This window comes from Papaver somniferum, chromosome 10, assembly GCF_003573695.1.
Source record: "Papaver somniferum cultivar HN1 chromosome 10, ASM357369v1, whole genome shotgun sequence".
In the NCBI taxonomy this organism is placed as follows: domain Eukaryota; kingdom Viridiplantae; phylum Streptophyta; class Magnoliopsida; order Ranunculales; family Papaveraceae; genus Papaver; species Papaver somniferum.
Window position 1 is genome coordinate 164,383,297 of NC_039367.1, and position 15,368 is coordinate 164,398,664.

Consider the following 15,368-nt stretch of genomic DNA (forward strand, 5'->3'; position numbering starts at 1 on the left):
CACTATTAAATATTATGTTATTAATAAAATTAAAATGATTATATGGAGCATGTAAGAAAAATACATATTCGATAATTTTATTATTTATAAAAATGTTTAAATAGAAGATAAAAATAAAAATATTTATTAATTGATTTAGTAATTTTGTTTCCTATTGGGAAAGATATCATTTAAGATGTTTAAATAGAAGATAAAAGTAAATATATTTATGGATTGATTTAATAGATTTGTTTCTTCTTGAGGAGGATATCATTTAAGATTTTTGACTGTCTACATTTGAAAATAATCTTATAATTATAAAATTGAAGGATATATTTGAGAATTTGACTAAAAAATATAACTATAAACAGAAACTGGTTAGTATTTTAGGACAGACGAAAATAAAATAGAGGACATAAATTTTTGGACAGAGGGAGTACTTATTAAAATAAAATAAACAAAAAATAATAATTAAAAAACTTACTTGTAAAATGTGAAACTGATGTTCAAATTTTTAGAAGAAAGAAGAGCCGAGAGAGCTTGTGAACTATACTCGGAATGTATTTGTTGTACTGCAACGAATAAATTGTTCTACTTCTAGTATTTATATGTCGTAACGTACAACATTTAGAAGCGGATAATGATTTCCATTCTTAGTCCACAACTGACACTGGCAACCGAAATTCTTAATCCATAAATCGGTTTAGGATAATTAACTTACTAGTTTCCAACCGTTGATTCCTCTATCACAGCGAATCACAGGAAGACACGGTTTATTTCTAGCATTATTGGGTACTAAAAAGAAAACATAGATAAATTAGGAAGCAGATATTCTTTCCTTATCTGGATCAGTTTCTGTTTGGGAAATTAAAAGACTCCACCGTTACTGTGTACGTACTCCTTGGTGTGTACAAAATGTAAATTAATGGGCGACGACTTTGTACTTTAGAAGAGAATCTGTAGAGCTGCGTAAGAAAACCGAAAAGCCGGCCGAACCAACTGAATCCGAAAAGACTTTGACTGAACCTAGCCAATGCGAGATCAACGGCTTAAATTACCAGTTGGTCTTCAGTATAAGTAACAGTTATAGAATTGCTCCCAACAGTTTCCTTGATCACCTGAATTGTTAACTAATCTATTTTCAGTTTTAATATAATGGTCACGCAATATGTTTATAATTTCTGCATAATTCAGTGAACCATCTTGATCTTTATGTGCATATGATAGAGGAAAATTTTCCGAGTAAGTGTAGCATACGGAACCAGTTTCAAGACGTTTGGAGTTCTTAATTTCCATACCGTAGGTTATTCTTCAAGTGATAAATTGAAACCAAACTTCCCCACCGTAGGTTGCTATTTGCAAACCAAAGGTTTACCTGGGTCAATCCTCAAGTAAAAATTTAAAACTTAATTTTCCCGCGCCATGGACGAAGCTGGGATTTATTGTTTCGTCATAAAAGTAGGCGGCCGAAAGCCGCAGTTTTTTTTAGGCTTTGGTATTTTCCTTCGAATGATGTCACCAAAATATCTAATAAGTTGTAAGATGCTTAGATTGATGGTTGGATTTAATACTTTGATATTTTTCACTTCTTTCCTATGTAGTTTTGATATTTAAGCCAAGTTTTATATGATAAGTACCTAATACCAATAGTTTAAGTGTATATAGTAGAGGATTCAAGGCTCTCTATATAATATATAAAGATAAGGGGGACAAATCTATAAATACTTAAATTTTTCAAGTCTAAAGTGGTAATTTTGTAAAGCCTAAGTATGTAATATAGGAAACCCTATTGGGGAATGTTATCCCCACTAGACCGGGTGTAACTCCGTGCCTGTTCCCGCCGTAGGTTGCTTGTCACACGCGGTAGATTTATCGGAGTTTGCATATGGTTTGGGTGAAAAAAATGACAGATATACAACCATAGAGTACTTTTTTTTTTTGAAAAAAAACCATAGAATATTAGTTTCAACCCGTAGGCTAACTCGTGTTTCTTTTTTCTGGGTTGGATGACGTCTACGGTTTGGAAGGTTTGTTATCCAAACTGTATTTTTTGTTTACGGTTAGGTCGATGAAGGTTTCCAACCGTAAGCTTGCTTACGTTCAAATTTGAGGGTTTTCAAAAAAAAAAAAGAATACAACTTTCTAAGTATTTTATGCAATTAAGAGTGCAAATTTGTGCACCCCTGTGCACATTCGGCTCCTTTCTATTGGGGGAATTATGGGTTGGATAACCATGGGAATTATCGGTTGGATAACCACCGTTTTGCATCTTTATCTTAATTTATTTTAGTTTCAATATGTAAAGATAGTCTCTTTCCACTTCCCTCTTCACCCTCCTCTGTCGTTCTTTCTTTAGTGTCTGCAACATTTTAATTACATTTCCTTCTAGCAAAATACAAAGTGCGAACTTGAAATTCTGCACATTAATTGGGACATTGGATGTGAATTATGTTAATGGTCGATAGCTTGGGAATAATGTTGATGATCATATTGGCAACATGATTGTTAGCATGTGAATAATGTTGATGATCATAGAGACAGAGGCGATAGCATATATATCGTCATATCGAATTGGATGATCTGAAAACCCAAGTAACCTTACAATTTCAGTGAATCACTAGATACCCAAGTAACCCAACTGGTTAAAACTCCATGCCCCAATCGAAAATTAATTCAAAATTGACGTGGACAAATTTCTCAGTAATCTTTTAACTGCAAAATTAAACCCAGAATTTTCCCTCAAATTCAGAAGGAAAAATCCAAAACAACTCAGGTTTTAGGAATCTTTGTTTTAATATACAGGAATTAGGATGATCAATTATAGCTATCCACTTCAAGAGTGAAATTTTCCAACCTTATATAAAGATGACAACAAATTTTTCTTGTGTATTTTGAATATTCAAAATCGATGGGCATAGGCTAGTTAAAGAAAAACACACCAAAATGAAATCAATCAAATATGAAGATTTTTTTTTTTTTTTGAAGAACGATGGAGAAAGAAAATCAGATTATTAAGAACGAGAGAGAATAATCGATCCAAAAAAAACAACGAGAGAATAAAGGAATAGAGGGAACAAATTTCGTATTGCATGGAAAATTATGTTGTTAATGGTTTTCTGACGATAATTTTATCCAATAAAAAGTATCTGAACGTGCACCCCGGTTTTAGAGGATGCACAAATTTAGACTATGCTATTAAAAACAAAATAATGTCCAATCAAAATGCAAAGTTTATTCAGTGAAGTGCTAGGTGGAAGTTATCTTTCCAATCAAAAGTCCTATTTACCCTTGAACTATCTCCTTGGTGGGGAGGGTAAATGATCATGAACCGGTCTCGACGAACCTAAAAAATGTTGTAGAAAATCGATTTTCCTCCAACCAAAAATCCAAAAACACTTGAAATGGTGGACCCTGTTTGGGAAATGATGTAACGAACTTGAAAATGGTGCAACGATCCTGAACCGGACTAGACGAACTTGAATAATGATATAGAAAATCAAGTAAAGGGCTAATATGTAACGTAAATTACTCTTAACAAACACTAGATGGAAAAACTAACGTAAGGGTACTTTAACAAATTTCAAAATAATGAGGACATTTTTTTTTTGGGTTGGTGAGAGAGGGATACTTTATCAAAATTCTCTAATTGTTATTGGAGTTAAGTTAGAGGTGTACATTATTAATCTTCCTTGAATACCTCAACTTCATTGTGAAAAAATTAAATTCTAGGTTTTTCTCAACTATCTCCTCACTTCTCCTTCTTCCTCACTCTTAAAGCAACAACAAAAAATTGATTTTTGATTTTTAAACACCAACTATCAATCAAATAATTTGTGTATTCTAATAACTAATGTTATTGTGTAAAGGTGCCGATATTAGGTTGGATGTATTAATTTGTAGAGTTCAGTACAAACCTGTTCTTGATTTAGATGAATTATTTCGTTTTCTGAAACGAAAAATTAAATAAATTAAAAATACGCTGATTATTTGAAACTCTTGTTTACATTATTTATCAAATTACGAATGTAAGTTGTTTGATTGGTGACAAACAAAAATAAAAGAAAAAATTAAGCATATAGTTTTGCTTAATTATTTTTTTTTGGTTCCTCCCAATATCCAACATCTCAGTAGCATTTTAGTGCGATGAATCGGACCCAATTGATGGAGAACAAAAATCGATTCACCCATACCTCCTTTCTTCTAGTTCTTGAATATTGCGCACAAAACCCATTCATCATTTTCCTCCTCAGAATTTTCTTCCCAACCAGACGTCATGAATTCTGTCATTACATACTCAGTTTTATGTTCTTCCGAACCTTGCACTTCATGATAAGCCCAAGTGTCTTTGCATCCAATTATTGTAGAGTCATTGGTCGAATAGATGAAACTACCTCCTGTTTTTGACATCCAACAGCCCTCCCCTGCGGCACGAATCCGAACCCCGTTGGGGTTATCCAGACTGCCTCCTACTGCTTCTTCCCCGGTGTACTTTCTTGTAAATAAGTACCAATCGCTTGATTCATACCCCTTGTAATCCTGTGTAAGCTTTTTAGGATGATGGTCGTAGAAATCGAGAACTTCCTTCATTCTGTTAGCTGGTAATGCTTCTCCCATATTTTTTCTGGCGAGATAGTAATCAATTAATATTTCATCATTTGGTTGGAACCTAAAGCCAGATGGTAGGCTAGCCAACGTCGCTTCATCAGCAAGACTGTTTAGCATTGGCTTGGTACTTGAGAGAGTGGTCTCGACGCTCGAAGAAGAAGAAGAAAACATGCTTGTATCTGCAATAAGAGAAATCGACAGTCAATAACAGATAAACGACGAGCTTTACATAGGACATATAGTAATCTTAGCACCTTTACTTAGCAGTTCTTAAGTCGGTGGAAACTGAATTTTTTTTTCTGTTACCATGTTCAAACGTGGCTGAAATGCACATTCAAAACTTATTCTGGTGTAATGCAGGTAAATACCATGAATTTTTTTAATATAAATATGTATTTATTTTAAGTTAGAATCAATGTCTATGGTTCTCAAAGACAATATGGGCAGAAGGAATTCGAGATGTTGGACGGTATTACGATTTGAATCATGGTTCATACTAATATTTGAAGATTTGTCGGAAATAGTGTCTATTGAGTTCATACTAATATTCAAAGATTCGTCGGAATCAATGTCTATTGAAATAGTGTTTATACAAATATCCATTCAACTAAACCAGTTTGAACCTGAAAAAAGCAAACAATCAGTCAGACAAGATTATTGAGTTATATTAACTTTGAGTATTACTGTATTATTTGTAATCTATATTATAAAAATTATTATAATATACGAATTAGGTAGGAGTGATTTATCTTTTTTTCTTTCAACGCACACATCTTACAAAGAAACAAAATTTAAAAAAAGAAAAAATTTGTTGTAGAACTTACTTGTAAAACGTGAAATTGATGTTCAAGTTGTTAGAAGAAAAGAAGCGCCGACAGAGATATGTGACTTGTACTCGAATGTTTTTGTAGTACCGCAACAAATAAATTGTTCTAGTATTTATAGGTTGTAAGGTAAAAAGTTTAGAAGCGAAATATGATTTCCATTCTTAGTACACAACCGACACTGCCAACCGAAATTCTTAATTCAAGTCGGTTTGGATTATTAACATATTAGTTTTCGACCGTTGATTTTTCTATCCCCGCGAAGCATAGGGCGACACGCGTCTATTTCCTGGAGTTATTGCTCTCCGAAAATTGGGTATTAAAATAAAAAAGAGATAAATTAGGATAATATTTCCTAATCTGGATAAAAGAGAGATAATTAGGATACTCTTTCCTTATCTGATTAGTCTGTCTTCCTTTTAGATGTTTGGTTTGGTGTATGCAAAGTGTAATGAGCGACTTTGAACCGACTTCGTACTTTAGAAGACAAAAAGTACAGACCAGAAGTAATATTTATTGAATTGGCTTTAGAATAAAGTAATTTACTTATGAATCAAAAATTCAATCTTTGATATCAACCGAGCTAAATAAAATACTAAATGCATGAGTTTGCTTTCAAAACCCACAAATCATCAGCCAAGAGTTGTTTATCGGGAAGGGATTTAAACAAATGTCCAATTACATGATTTTATTATTGTTTACCAAAAGCCATATTTTGGATTATTTTTTTTCGTTGACACTTTGTATCGCCCAAAATCTCCACGATGTTATAGTTTTGTAAGGCAGAGAAAAGAAAAATCAAAATCATGCACCGTTAAAGCTAGCACTATGGCTCTAGCTATCCCTTTCGTATCCCTTAAATGTAGGAAAGGATGGTACATGAAAGGCAGTCTTGTTATGGTGTCTTCTCATCCCTTCCCTACACGAGACGCGTACTCAATATCCGTATGAATAGTGCCAAACGGGTACTGAGTACCCGTATAAGTCAACTCGTTGACTTGACCAGAAAGCGGGTACTGAGTACGCGTTCCATGGGTTTAAGACATCAGTTCTAGCTTCAGTCGACTATTTCTTCTTCTTCTCTTCCTTTCATCCTCTCAAAACCCCTCTTACCCCCTTTTGATTTTCATGTTGATTCATTGCGATTCGATTGCTTATATTAAAAGAGTTTGATGGTTACTACAAGCTGAAACAAATCCATTCTTCAATTTCGAATTTCATCCAAAAAATCATCTAAAGGTGAGTGATTCTAATGTTAGGGTTTCAAATTAATTTGATTTTGATTTTAATTTTAATGAAATTCTTGATATTAGGTTGGTTGGGTATGTAGTATGCAATTTAATAACGTTATTGAAACATATATGTAGTGAAAAATCCATGATTATTTGTTGTGTGTCTTATCTTCTTCCATCTTAACCGAAGATGTTCCCTCATCATCTTCTCTATATATACCTTGCTCACGATCCTTCTTCTGTCTGGCTAGTTTTTTTGGCTTTCTTTGTTCCTATAGGACGTGCATTTTCCTTGGGAAGAATTTCAGTACCATCTTCGACTGCGACAAAGTTACGATGATTATCCCACAACTCACTGTTTTGGCTTACAGTTAGTTCATAATTATATCCAGGGACCTTTGCTCTAAACAATTCATAACATGCATCATACTTGAATGGTTGATTATGTTGATCCTGAAATTGAAGGCGAGCATCTCTTGTTTGAAAAATTAAATAACAAACATTAGGTTTATTAATATTATCACCAACTATTCGGAAAAACTTAAAAAATTAATAAAACTTACCAAATCTTCGTGGTTCTCACCGCTTTTGGTTTGCCAATATAGAGCGTTAAGAATGGACACGAATTCTTTGACATCTTTTTTAATATTTCTCATCTTGGTTTTTAAAGCTTCCCAATCTCTTTGATATGGATTGCCATTGCGTTGCTCAAAAATTTCAAGAATACGTTTCCAAAACAGAACGGTTTTTGCGCCGAACCCACAATTTCTTCCATACTCACATAAATAAAAGCAGTAATAAGATCAGCCTCTTCTTGTGTGATAAAATTAAATACCATTTTGAAAGTTACTAAGATAAAAAAAATGGGTGGTTTTATAAAGAAAAAAAATTAAGTACCATTTTGGTATATGCTATTAGCCCACTTCAAAAATGTGGTTACTACATTGCAGTCATATACATCATAAAAAAATGTTCATACTGCATTGCAGTCATATACATCATCTTTTCAATGATGTAGACGGATTTTTCTTTTTGTCATATTATGCCCTTTAAGTCATACTTTCCTGTTTTGCGATTTATTGGGACTATTGGGTAGACGCTAAATTTCACCCTTTTTGAAGTCCTAATATGGAAAAAATCTCACCAGCAATTTCGACTTAATAAATAAAAAAATTATTTTACAGCCCACTAGTATCTTGTTGATTATCTAGAATTTCATCTTTGTTTTTGCTCCACTTGTACTTTTTAGGACCTGTATCATGTGAATTGTCCTCCTTCTTTGTAATAGTCCTTGCTCTTTCAACCAGCCCTCTTATGCAGACTTAGTCCTCCTTGTAAATGTCCTTGATCTTTTAACCTTCCTAATCCTTGATCTTTCAACCATTTACATATGCACGAAAACATCCTTAGTTCACAACTCCATTTGATTGTTGGGTACAAAAGAGGTTAATTATTGGTATAAAAATAGGAGTAGTGACGGTTTAATTGCTGATGCTGGACAGTTCAAGGTTTTTATCTTTACGGTGAGAATTCAGATTCCTTAGATGATAAAGGTAAAATTGTGCTACGATTAGCGGCTTGTGATCGGAATTGTGGTGTTTTGGATCACTGGTATTGGGTTTATACTAATATTGGGTTCTTCTGCTCTCAAATTATGCACTTCGACAGATCTTTTTGATATAGTTTGGTAAAGCAACCCATCAAAGAGCCAACAAATATGTAAATATCAACTTCTAATATAAGTACTGAGTAATGTTGGTGGGGTAAAAGTGTATAGGAGGAACTAGTCCTAATCACAACAAGTATTCCCAAGAGGATGAAAGGTTAAGAGAGATAAGGTGGATTAATTGTGTCCTCTAAATATGCTTTCTTTCCCCTTTTATAATAATCTTCCTTTTCCCCTCTTATAGATAAGTACCTATAAGATTAATATATTACAAGATTACCATTTTCCTCTTATGGAAGTTATTAAAGGGTTGGGAGAAAAGCCTTTTTTTTTTGACATGGAAGCTTAAGGCTCATTTTCTTGGGAGAGGACCATCTTTTATCCTATGGGTTGGGCCTAATCTCCTTATCCCTTAAAGAAGGACGCTTAATGGGATAAGGGACTACCTCTTTTTGTGTTAGTTATTTTCATATATCAACAAGTAACACAACGTTGAAGGTTTAAACTAAGATTTTCATCATTAACTGAAGGAACGAATGAACACATACGATGCAAAGAAAACTTACTCTGATATTTTTGTTAGAAACACCATAATCCAAATTAGATAAATAATGCTTGTTACTCCAAGTATCTATAGCAAGAGTAGCTTACATATCATACATCATTCCAACCTGCCCGTTAAACAAATTCATTAATTAAAACCCTATAATCTAAAATAGAGCCAATTATTTGCTTTTCCAAGATTGGCAATATGGATAAAGAAAATACACATAAATTTTTTGAAATAAATAGATTTATCAAGCGATATTGTTGTGTGTACCCAGTGTAAATTATGATGTGCATAGATCAGCCCGCCAGTTCAAGATACCAGTCCAAACTGCCAGCCTAGACTGCCAGTCGTAACTGCAATCATGGTTCACCAATCTTGGTTGTTACTTCATGTGCGAACTTCTCGTAAACCCTATGGAAGATTCGAGAAAGTATTAGATTCAATCCATTCATAGTTTGTATAAGTAACATGAGAGGAAATGTCTCAAATGAGACATTTATAAAGATTCATTAACCTATAAAAGGAAAAAGAGAATTCTAAATAAGGTATGCGATCAAACCCTAGATAACTCACCTGCAAATACTTGAGACTAACTTGAGCGTCGGAGTATTTGTTTTGCAGCTACCCCCTCCGTGTGTTGGGAGAAAAGAGTCGTGGAGATCATCAAGTTCAACTAAATTGTTGAGGTAAGATATTTCTTCCCCAAACAATTGTTCTTCCCATTCTCAGCTTCTTCAAGCTCAACAATCCTACTCAAATCAATCACAACTCTTTTAACATTCATATATTAATGTAATCTAAACAAATCTAAAATGAAAAAATTATAGAGATTCAGAGTTTAAGATTGCAACAACCTTTTGATTTGTATAGATTTAAAGAAAAAAAGAGTCACAAGATTTAATGAAGAAAAATCAAAACTTTGTGAAGAATAAAGGTTAACCACATAAACAATCTATTAATTGGACCTAAGATTTATCCTTCGAATCATCAGCATCACCACTTGGTAGAGATCTTGAACTGCTGGTTCTATTAACGCCGCCATCTTCATCATTCATTAAGTGACGAGTATTCTTCAATAACACTACCAGCAAACAAAAATTGGGTTTGAAAGAATAATTAGTGATGGATGATCTTGAGAAGAACTGGGAATGCAAGTTTGTTGATGTATGGGAGAAGACGATACGACTCAATATCTAGACCTAGTATGAGGAAAAAGAAGAAGAATATAAGGAGAAGAAGTAAGAAGTGTTTCTGCTCAATGAAGAGAAAATAAAAATAAAATAGTCATATTACATAAAATCAACAACTAAAGATACTAATTAACCTCATAGCTACGTCTTTGATTAGCTTATAAAATCTTAGTTACTTAGGATTCTGTTTTTTTCAATTTCTTCGGTTCGGTTTTGAGTGCCAACCATAGCGGAAACCAATACTATCGGTTTTAGGGAACTGATAATAATGGTGGTACCTGGGTAATATGGTCTCAGTACGGTTCGGTTCGGATTAAAATGACCAGTTTTGATTTCGGTTCACGATTCAGGTTCGGTTTTGTGCATCCCTAGGGTAGGTAGATAATTTTTTGGGGTATGTATATAAATCGGTACCGTTAGTGTTTATGGGGGTGTATAGAGCAACACCCTTTGAAAGGGTCGGTGTTAGAGCACTGCTCGGTAAAACTCGCATGCGTTGCTATCTCAAGTATGTTTGTGAATGTTAGTGATCAAAATTATAAGTCTTGATTTCTAGTCGACTATAGCTAAGTTTCGGACTAGGATAGTAAGTGTAGTTGAGCTCAAGGACTCCATGGAGATTCATCGTAGAAGACGAAGATCTACTCAAGGAACCGGTGTAACTTCTCGACAAAAAGGTATGTGGAGGCTTGAACTTATCTGTCACTCAAAAGTCTATCTATTCTGTCTTCTACTCTTTGAGACAAAAGTCGTATGCTATATATATAGACTATGATTATACACATTTGGTATTTCTATCCGAGTATACCTCGCCTATCTATATCTCGAAATATGTGTTGGTAAGCTTTTCGCTTCGACCAAGTTTATCTTTACCTAGTGACGAAAGTCATGATATGTTTCAATCACTTTGAAAATTGCTTTGACGAGAAATGATGTAACAACTTTATAACGTCCTCTAAGAACGTTTCAATGATTGGAATGAGAGTTTAGGTTACATAACCAATGGATTCCTTGAACCGAAGTTTTCGAACTTTGTTGATCAAGAGAACTAGAAGGATGACAACCGCGAACTCAGTCGGCGAACTGCCGAAGTTCTAAAACCCGAGAATTTCTGCTGGAGTTGATAAACTACTTGCGTGAGCTAAGTCCGCGAACCGGCGAAGTTCTCATCCAGAGAATTTCTGCTGGAGTTTGTAAACTCTATCCGGTGTCTTAAGTCCGCGAACCTAGTTTGCGAACTTGAGAAGGTTATATATCTAAAGATGATTTCTGAACTTAATCTCAAAATACTGGAATGCATTTGCACACCATGTCTATTAAAGTTCGTGAACCGATTCGAGTAAATCAAATCATCTTTGCTTCAATTGTTTCTTGTTTAGTTACATAAGATTTTCTTGAAAGTGAACAACTCTCTAACTAGTTCACTTGAGTCATTTGAACTAGTTATGGTGAAGAAGAACATGGCTGTTATGAAATGCTCATATGGTTAACCTTTTGGTTAAACTTTTGTTGAACCAACAATGCACACGTTTCGGTACGGTTAATTAACAAACCTAGAAGCGTACAGCTCATTTGTGTATAACAAGCTAAGTTTTCGATCTAACGGTTGAGCAATATTAGCTTGAATCTAAATCAGGTTTTCATCTAACGGTGAATATTGATTGCTTTGTTACCAAGGCAAAACCCTAATTTGAAAGACTATATAAGGGGACATATAGAAACTCTTCAAAATTAATCCCCACACCTTACGTGTGATACTAATTTGCGTGCTAGAGTCGATTCTCCTTTAACCTTTGGTTTTCTTCTTCTAAAACCAGGTTAACGACTTAAAGACTTCATTGGGATTGTGAAGCCATACCGATACTACTTTTATCATAGTTGTGTGATCTGATCTCGCATCTTTTATCGTAACAATACAATCATATTGATTGGCATGAGATTGTTTGATTTCTACGATAGGCAAGATATAAAAAGTAATCACAAACATCTTCGTCTCATTGTTTGTGATTCCGCAACATCTTGTTTCGCTACCATACGATTAAGATTGTTGTGAGGTGATTGATGAACCTAGGCTGTTCTTCGGGAATATAAGACCGGATTATCAATTGGTTCATGTTCTCCTTGATTATTATCAAAAGACGTAACAAAAACTTTAGGGTTTTTCTGTGGGAGACATATTGATCCTTTGATAGACTTGTCTGTGTGAGACAGATTTTTTATTGTTAAAGCCTACGATTTTGGGTCGTAGCAACTCTTAGTTGTGGGTGATATCAACTAAGGGAATCAAGTACGCAGTACCCTGCTGGGATCAGAGGCGTAGGAGTACAACTGTACCTTGGATCGGTGGGAAACTGATTGGGGTACAACTATAGTCCAGTCCGAAGTTAGCTTGGAGTAGGCTAGTGTCTGTAGCGGCTTAATACAGTGTGTATTCAATCTGGACTAGGTCCCAGGGTTTTTCTGCATTTACAGTTTCCTCGTTAACAAAATTTCTGGTGTCTGTGTTATTTCAGTTTCCACATTATATTGTTTTTCTTTCTAATTGAAATAATACAGGTTGAGCGTTTAGATCATCAATTATATCAATCCAACCTTTGGTTGTTGATTATCGTTGATTGATTCTTAGACATTGGTCTTTGATACCGTTCAAGTTATTCCTTGTGTTTGATTAGGACTAGCTGATTTCTATTAGCTTGAGTAAATCAAAACAAGAGAGAGATATTAACTCCTTGAGATACTTTTACCTAGATTGAGTCTGACTGTCTAGTTGATTCTCTAGAAAGTGTTTTGGAGTTAGTCCATACAGATTGCTAAGCGAAATATTGGGTGGTGTTGTTAGACCCCCGCTTTTTAATTGGTATCATAGCAGGCAAATACGTTCAAGACCTAAAAGTCTGTGTTTGTAGCGATCTGACTATATGGACCATAAAGTCTCAATTGACGCTTGACCAGGTTTAAACAACAAACGTAGAAAAATGTATGATAAACTGGTTATTCTTCAAAGGAGGTTGGATGAACAAATCCAGATCTACACTGATCTAGTTGCAGAAATTGCAATTCTTAAGGATTTGATATCTAGTAATTTTACGTTGGTGAATCTGAGTAAATCCAGTTGTTCCTCATTGATGTATAGTCATAATTCGGATCATTGTCAACGACCGGTTGTCATGGAAATTGATATGACTCGGAACAACTCAGACAATCTTAAAAGTTTTGTCCCATATTGTTTTTATGATCCATCCTGTCATCCTCAACAATTTTGTATGCCTTTTCGAGAAAGTATAAATGTTGCAAGTGATACTTGTAAGAAAACTAAACGTTTGTTTCTCTAAAAAGACATACAAAACTATCAGGAAATTCTAATCGGAAAAATACTGATAGTATGGGTATGTTTACTTTAAGTCCTACATCTCACCTTCAATTGTTTCGTGACTGTATATGTAGTCATTCACTACATTTGATAAGGGATTCTCCATGGAGTGTGTCATCTATTGATTGTGAATCCACAGTCAAAACAGAAGGACTGCTTCGAAAAATGTGCAAGATTGGTTGTTACTCTTCACATGTAGAACCAAGAAAATCTGATGAAACTTTGAGCAATTCCCTTTGGGTAAAAGCAATGTATGAAGAGGTAAATCAATCTCAAAGACGAGACGTGTGGGAACTTGTACCATGTCAGTCTATATCCAATAATATTGGTTCTAAACGGGCATTCAAGAATAAGTCTGATAAATTAGGCACAACTGTCAGAAATAAAGCCAGACTTGTTACTCAAGGATATTCATGGATTAAAAAAAATTGATGAAACTCCTGAAACTGTGGAATGCCCTGAGGTATTTCAACATTTGTTAGCTCATGCTTGCAATCTTAAGCTCAAGAAGGTTCGAATGGACTATCATCATAAATCCTATGAAACAAGTATTTCCAGAATCAAAAAGAGAAGAATTTTTGATCTCTTAACAAACCTTGAAAATCCACAATGTGATAAAAAAAAAGGGGAGCTTTTAGCTCACAACGGTTCTATCTAATCCTTAGACGTCCGCAACCTCATCTTTAACTTGAGAAAATGGGGTTTTGCGTCTTTTTGGCTCAAGTACTAGATTCTTGGTTTAAAAAAAAAAAGGAAGAGGATGTTGTTTTAGAACTATATAAATATAGTTTCTTCAAAACTACAAGAATTATTGTCTTGGGTTTTACTGGTTCGCAAACATTAAGGAAGTACTATTTCATGGCTAATATAACTAGAGGCATCACAAGTAGGGATGTTGTTAAAGCAGCTAACGAACGTCAGTGTACAAGAATTTCCTCCACAAGAGTGAAGAAAGGGAAGGTTGCATTCACTGGTAAAGATCCTTCCTCAAACTGGTTCTTGTCCTTTTATCAGAGTGGTGACAGCTTCAGGGACCTGGTAAGAGAATTCATCAGCAAAAGAAACGATTTAAAATCTCAAATCTCTTCGTCTCTGGAAGACTTAGTTTACTATGAACGGATGTTGTCCTTAAAAAATAACACCGTACGTAAACTGAAAAGAAAACTTAGTAAGTTGACGGGTATTTTCAAAGAGCTGGAAGAATTGAATGATCCCATTATTCATGGATTTTTCAACAACGAAAAGGAATACTCTGAGGAGACCTTGGGAAAGCTTCATGTTGCCTAGTATGTCTTCTTTTTGGCTTAGTAGGAAGAATAACTAGTGCTTTGAATAGCGATGATTGTGACTACACATAGCTATTATTTTCATCTTCTTGTTTTTAGGTTTTTGGTTTAAATTCTAGAACTATTTGGAGGATGATGTTTTGCAGTATTTAATCTTTATGATTTGTTATATTGCAACTTGTTATGGGATATTGGTGTTTACATCCGTGAACTATGTGGTCCCATATTTTGTCAACAGTAAAGTCGTTCATGATCGGTATTCGTTTATTGATTAAGGAATGAATGGAATTTTGACATATACAAAAGTTAAGCCTATATTGTCAATCTTTGACGGAAGATAGGTTAAAACCTTTTGTATCCAAGGATTATTGCTATTGTATATCCTTGTGCAAAAGAATGAATCCTTGTGTATTCCACAATATTGATCTTTATTGATCCATATTTTATGTATTACTGTGAGGCTCCGTAATGTATCTTATGTTGAGCACGATAAAACCAAGTTGATTATTTTTTATTAGATTTGTTGGTTGTTCCGTGAGGTACTTTATGTTGAGCATTTAGAACTAAATTAATCATCTTCTTTATTATTTAGTTATCACTCCACAAGTTCTCTTGTGTTGAGTATATGAACGATTAAGCCAATCACTCTCTTGTATGGTTATCTTG

General features: G+C 34.3%; 1 protein-coding gene across 1 annotated transcript; it reads right to left on the reverse strand.

Annotated features, from left to right (window-relative positions):
• Window positions 1-4,179: 4,179 nt before the first annotated feature.
• LOC113316787 (NAC transcription factor 29-like) lies at window positions 4,180-7,296 on the reverse strand. Its single transcript, XM_026564935.1, has 3 exons — window positions 7,204-7,296; window positions 6,952-7,093; window positions 4,180-4,763 (listed from the first exon to the last, which is right to left on the reverse strand). The coding sequence occupies exons 1-3, from the start codon at window positions 7,294-7,296 to the stop codon at window positions 4,180-4,182; spliced, it is 819 nt and encodes a 272-aa protein (XP_026420720.1).
• Window positions 7,297-15,368: the final 8,072 nt, after the last annotated feature.

Coding starts and splice junctions, on each gene's coding strand:
- LOC113316787 (XM_026564935.1), bottom strand. CDS start 7,296: ATGAGAAATATTAAAAAAGATGTCAAAGAATTCGTGTCCATTCTTAAC. Junction 7,094..7,203: donor GTGAGAACCACGAAGATTTG/GTAAGTTTTATT, acceptor CTTCAATTTCAG/GATCAACATAATCAACCATT. Junction 4,764..6,951: donor CTTTGTCGCAGTCGAAGATG/GTACTGAAATTC, acceptor CTCTTATTGCAG/ATACAAGCATGTTTTCTTCT.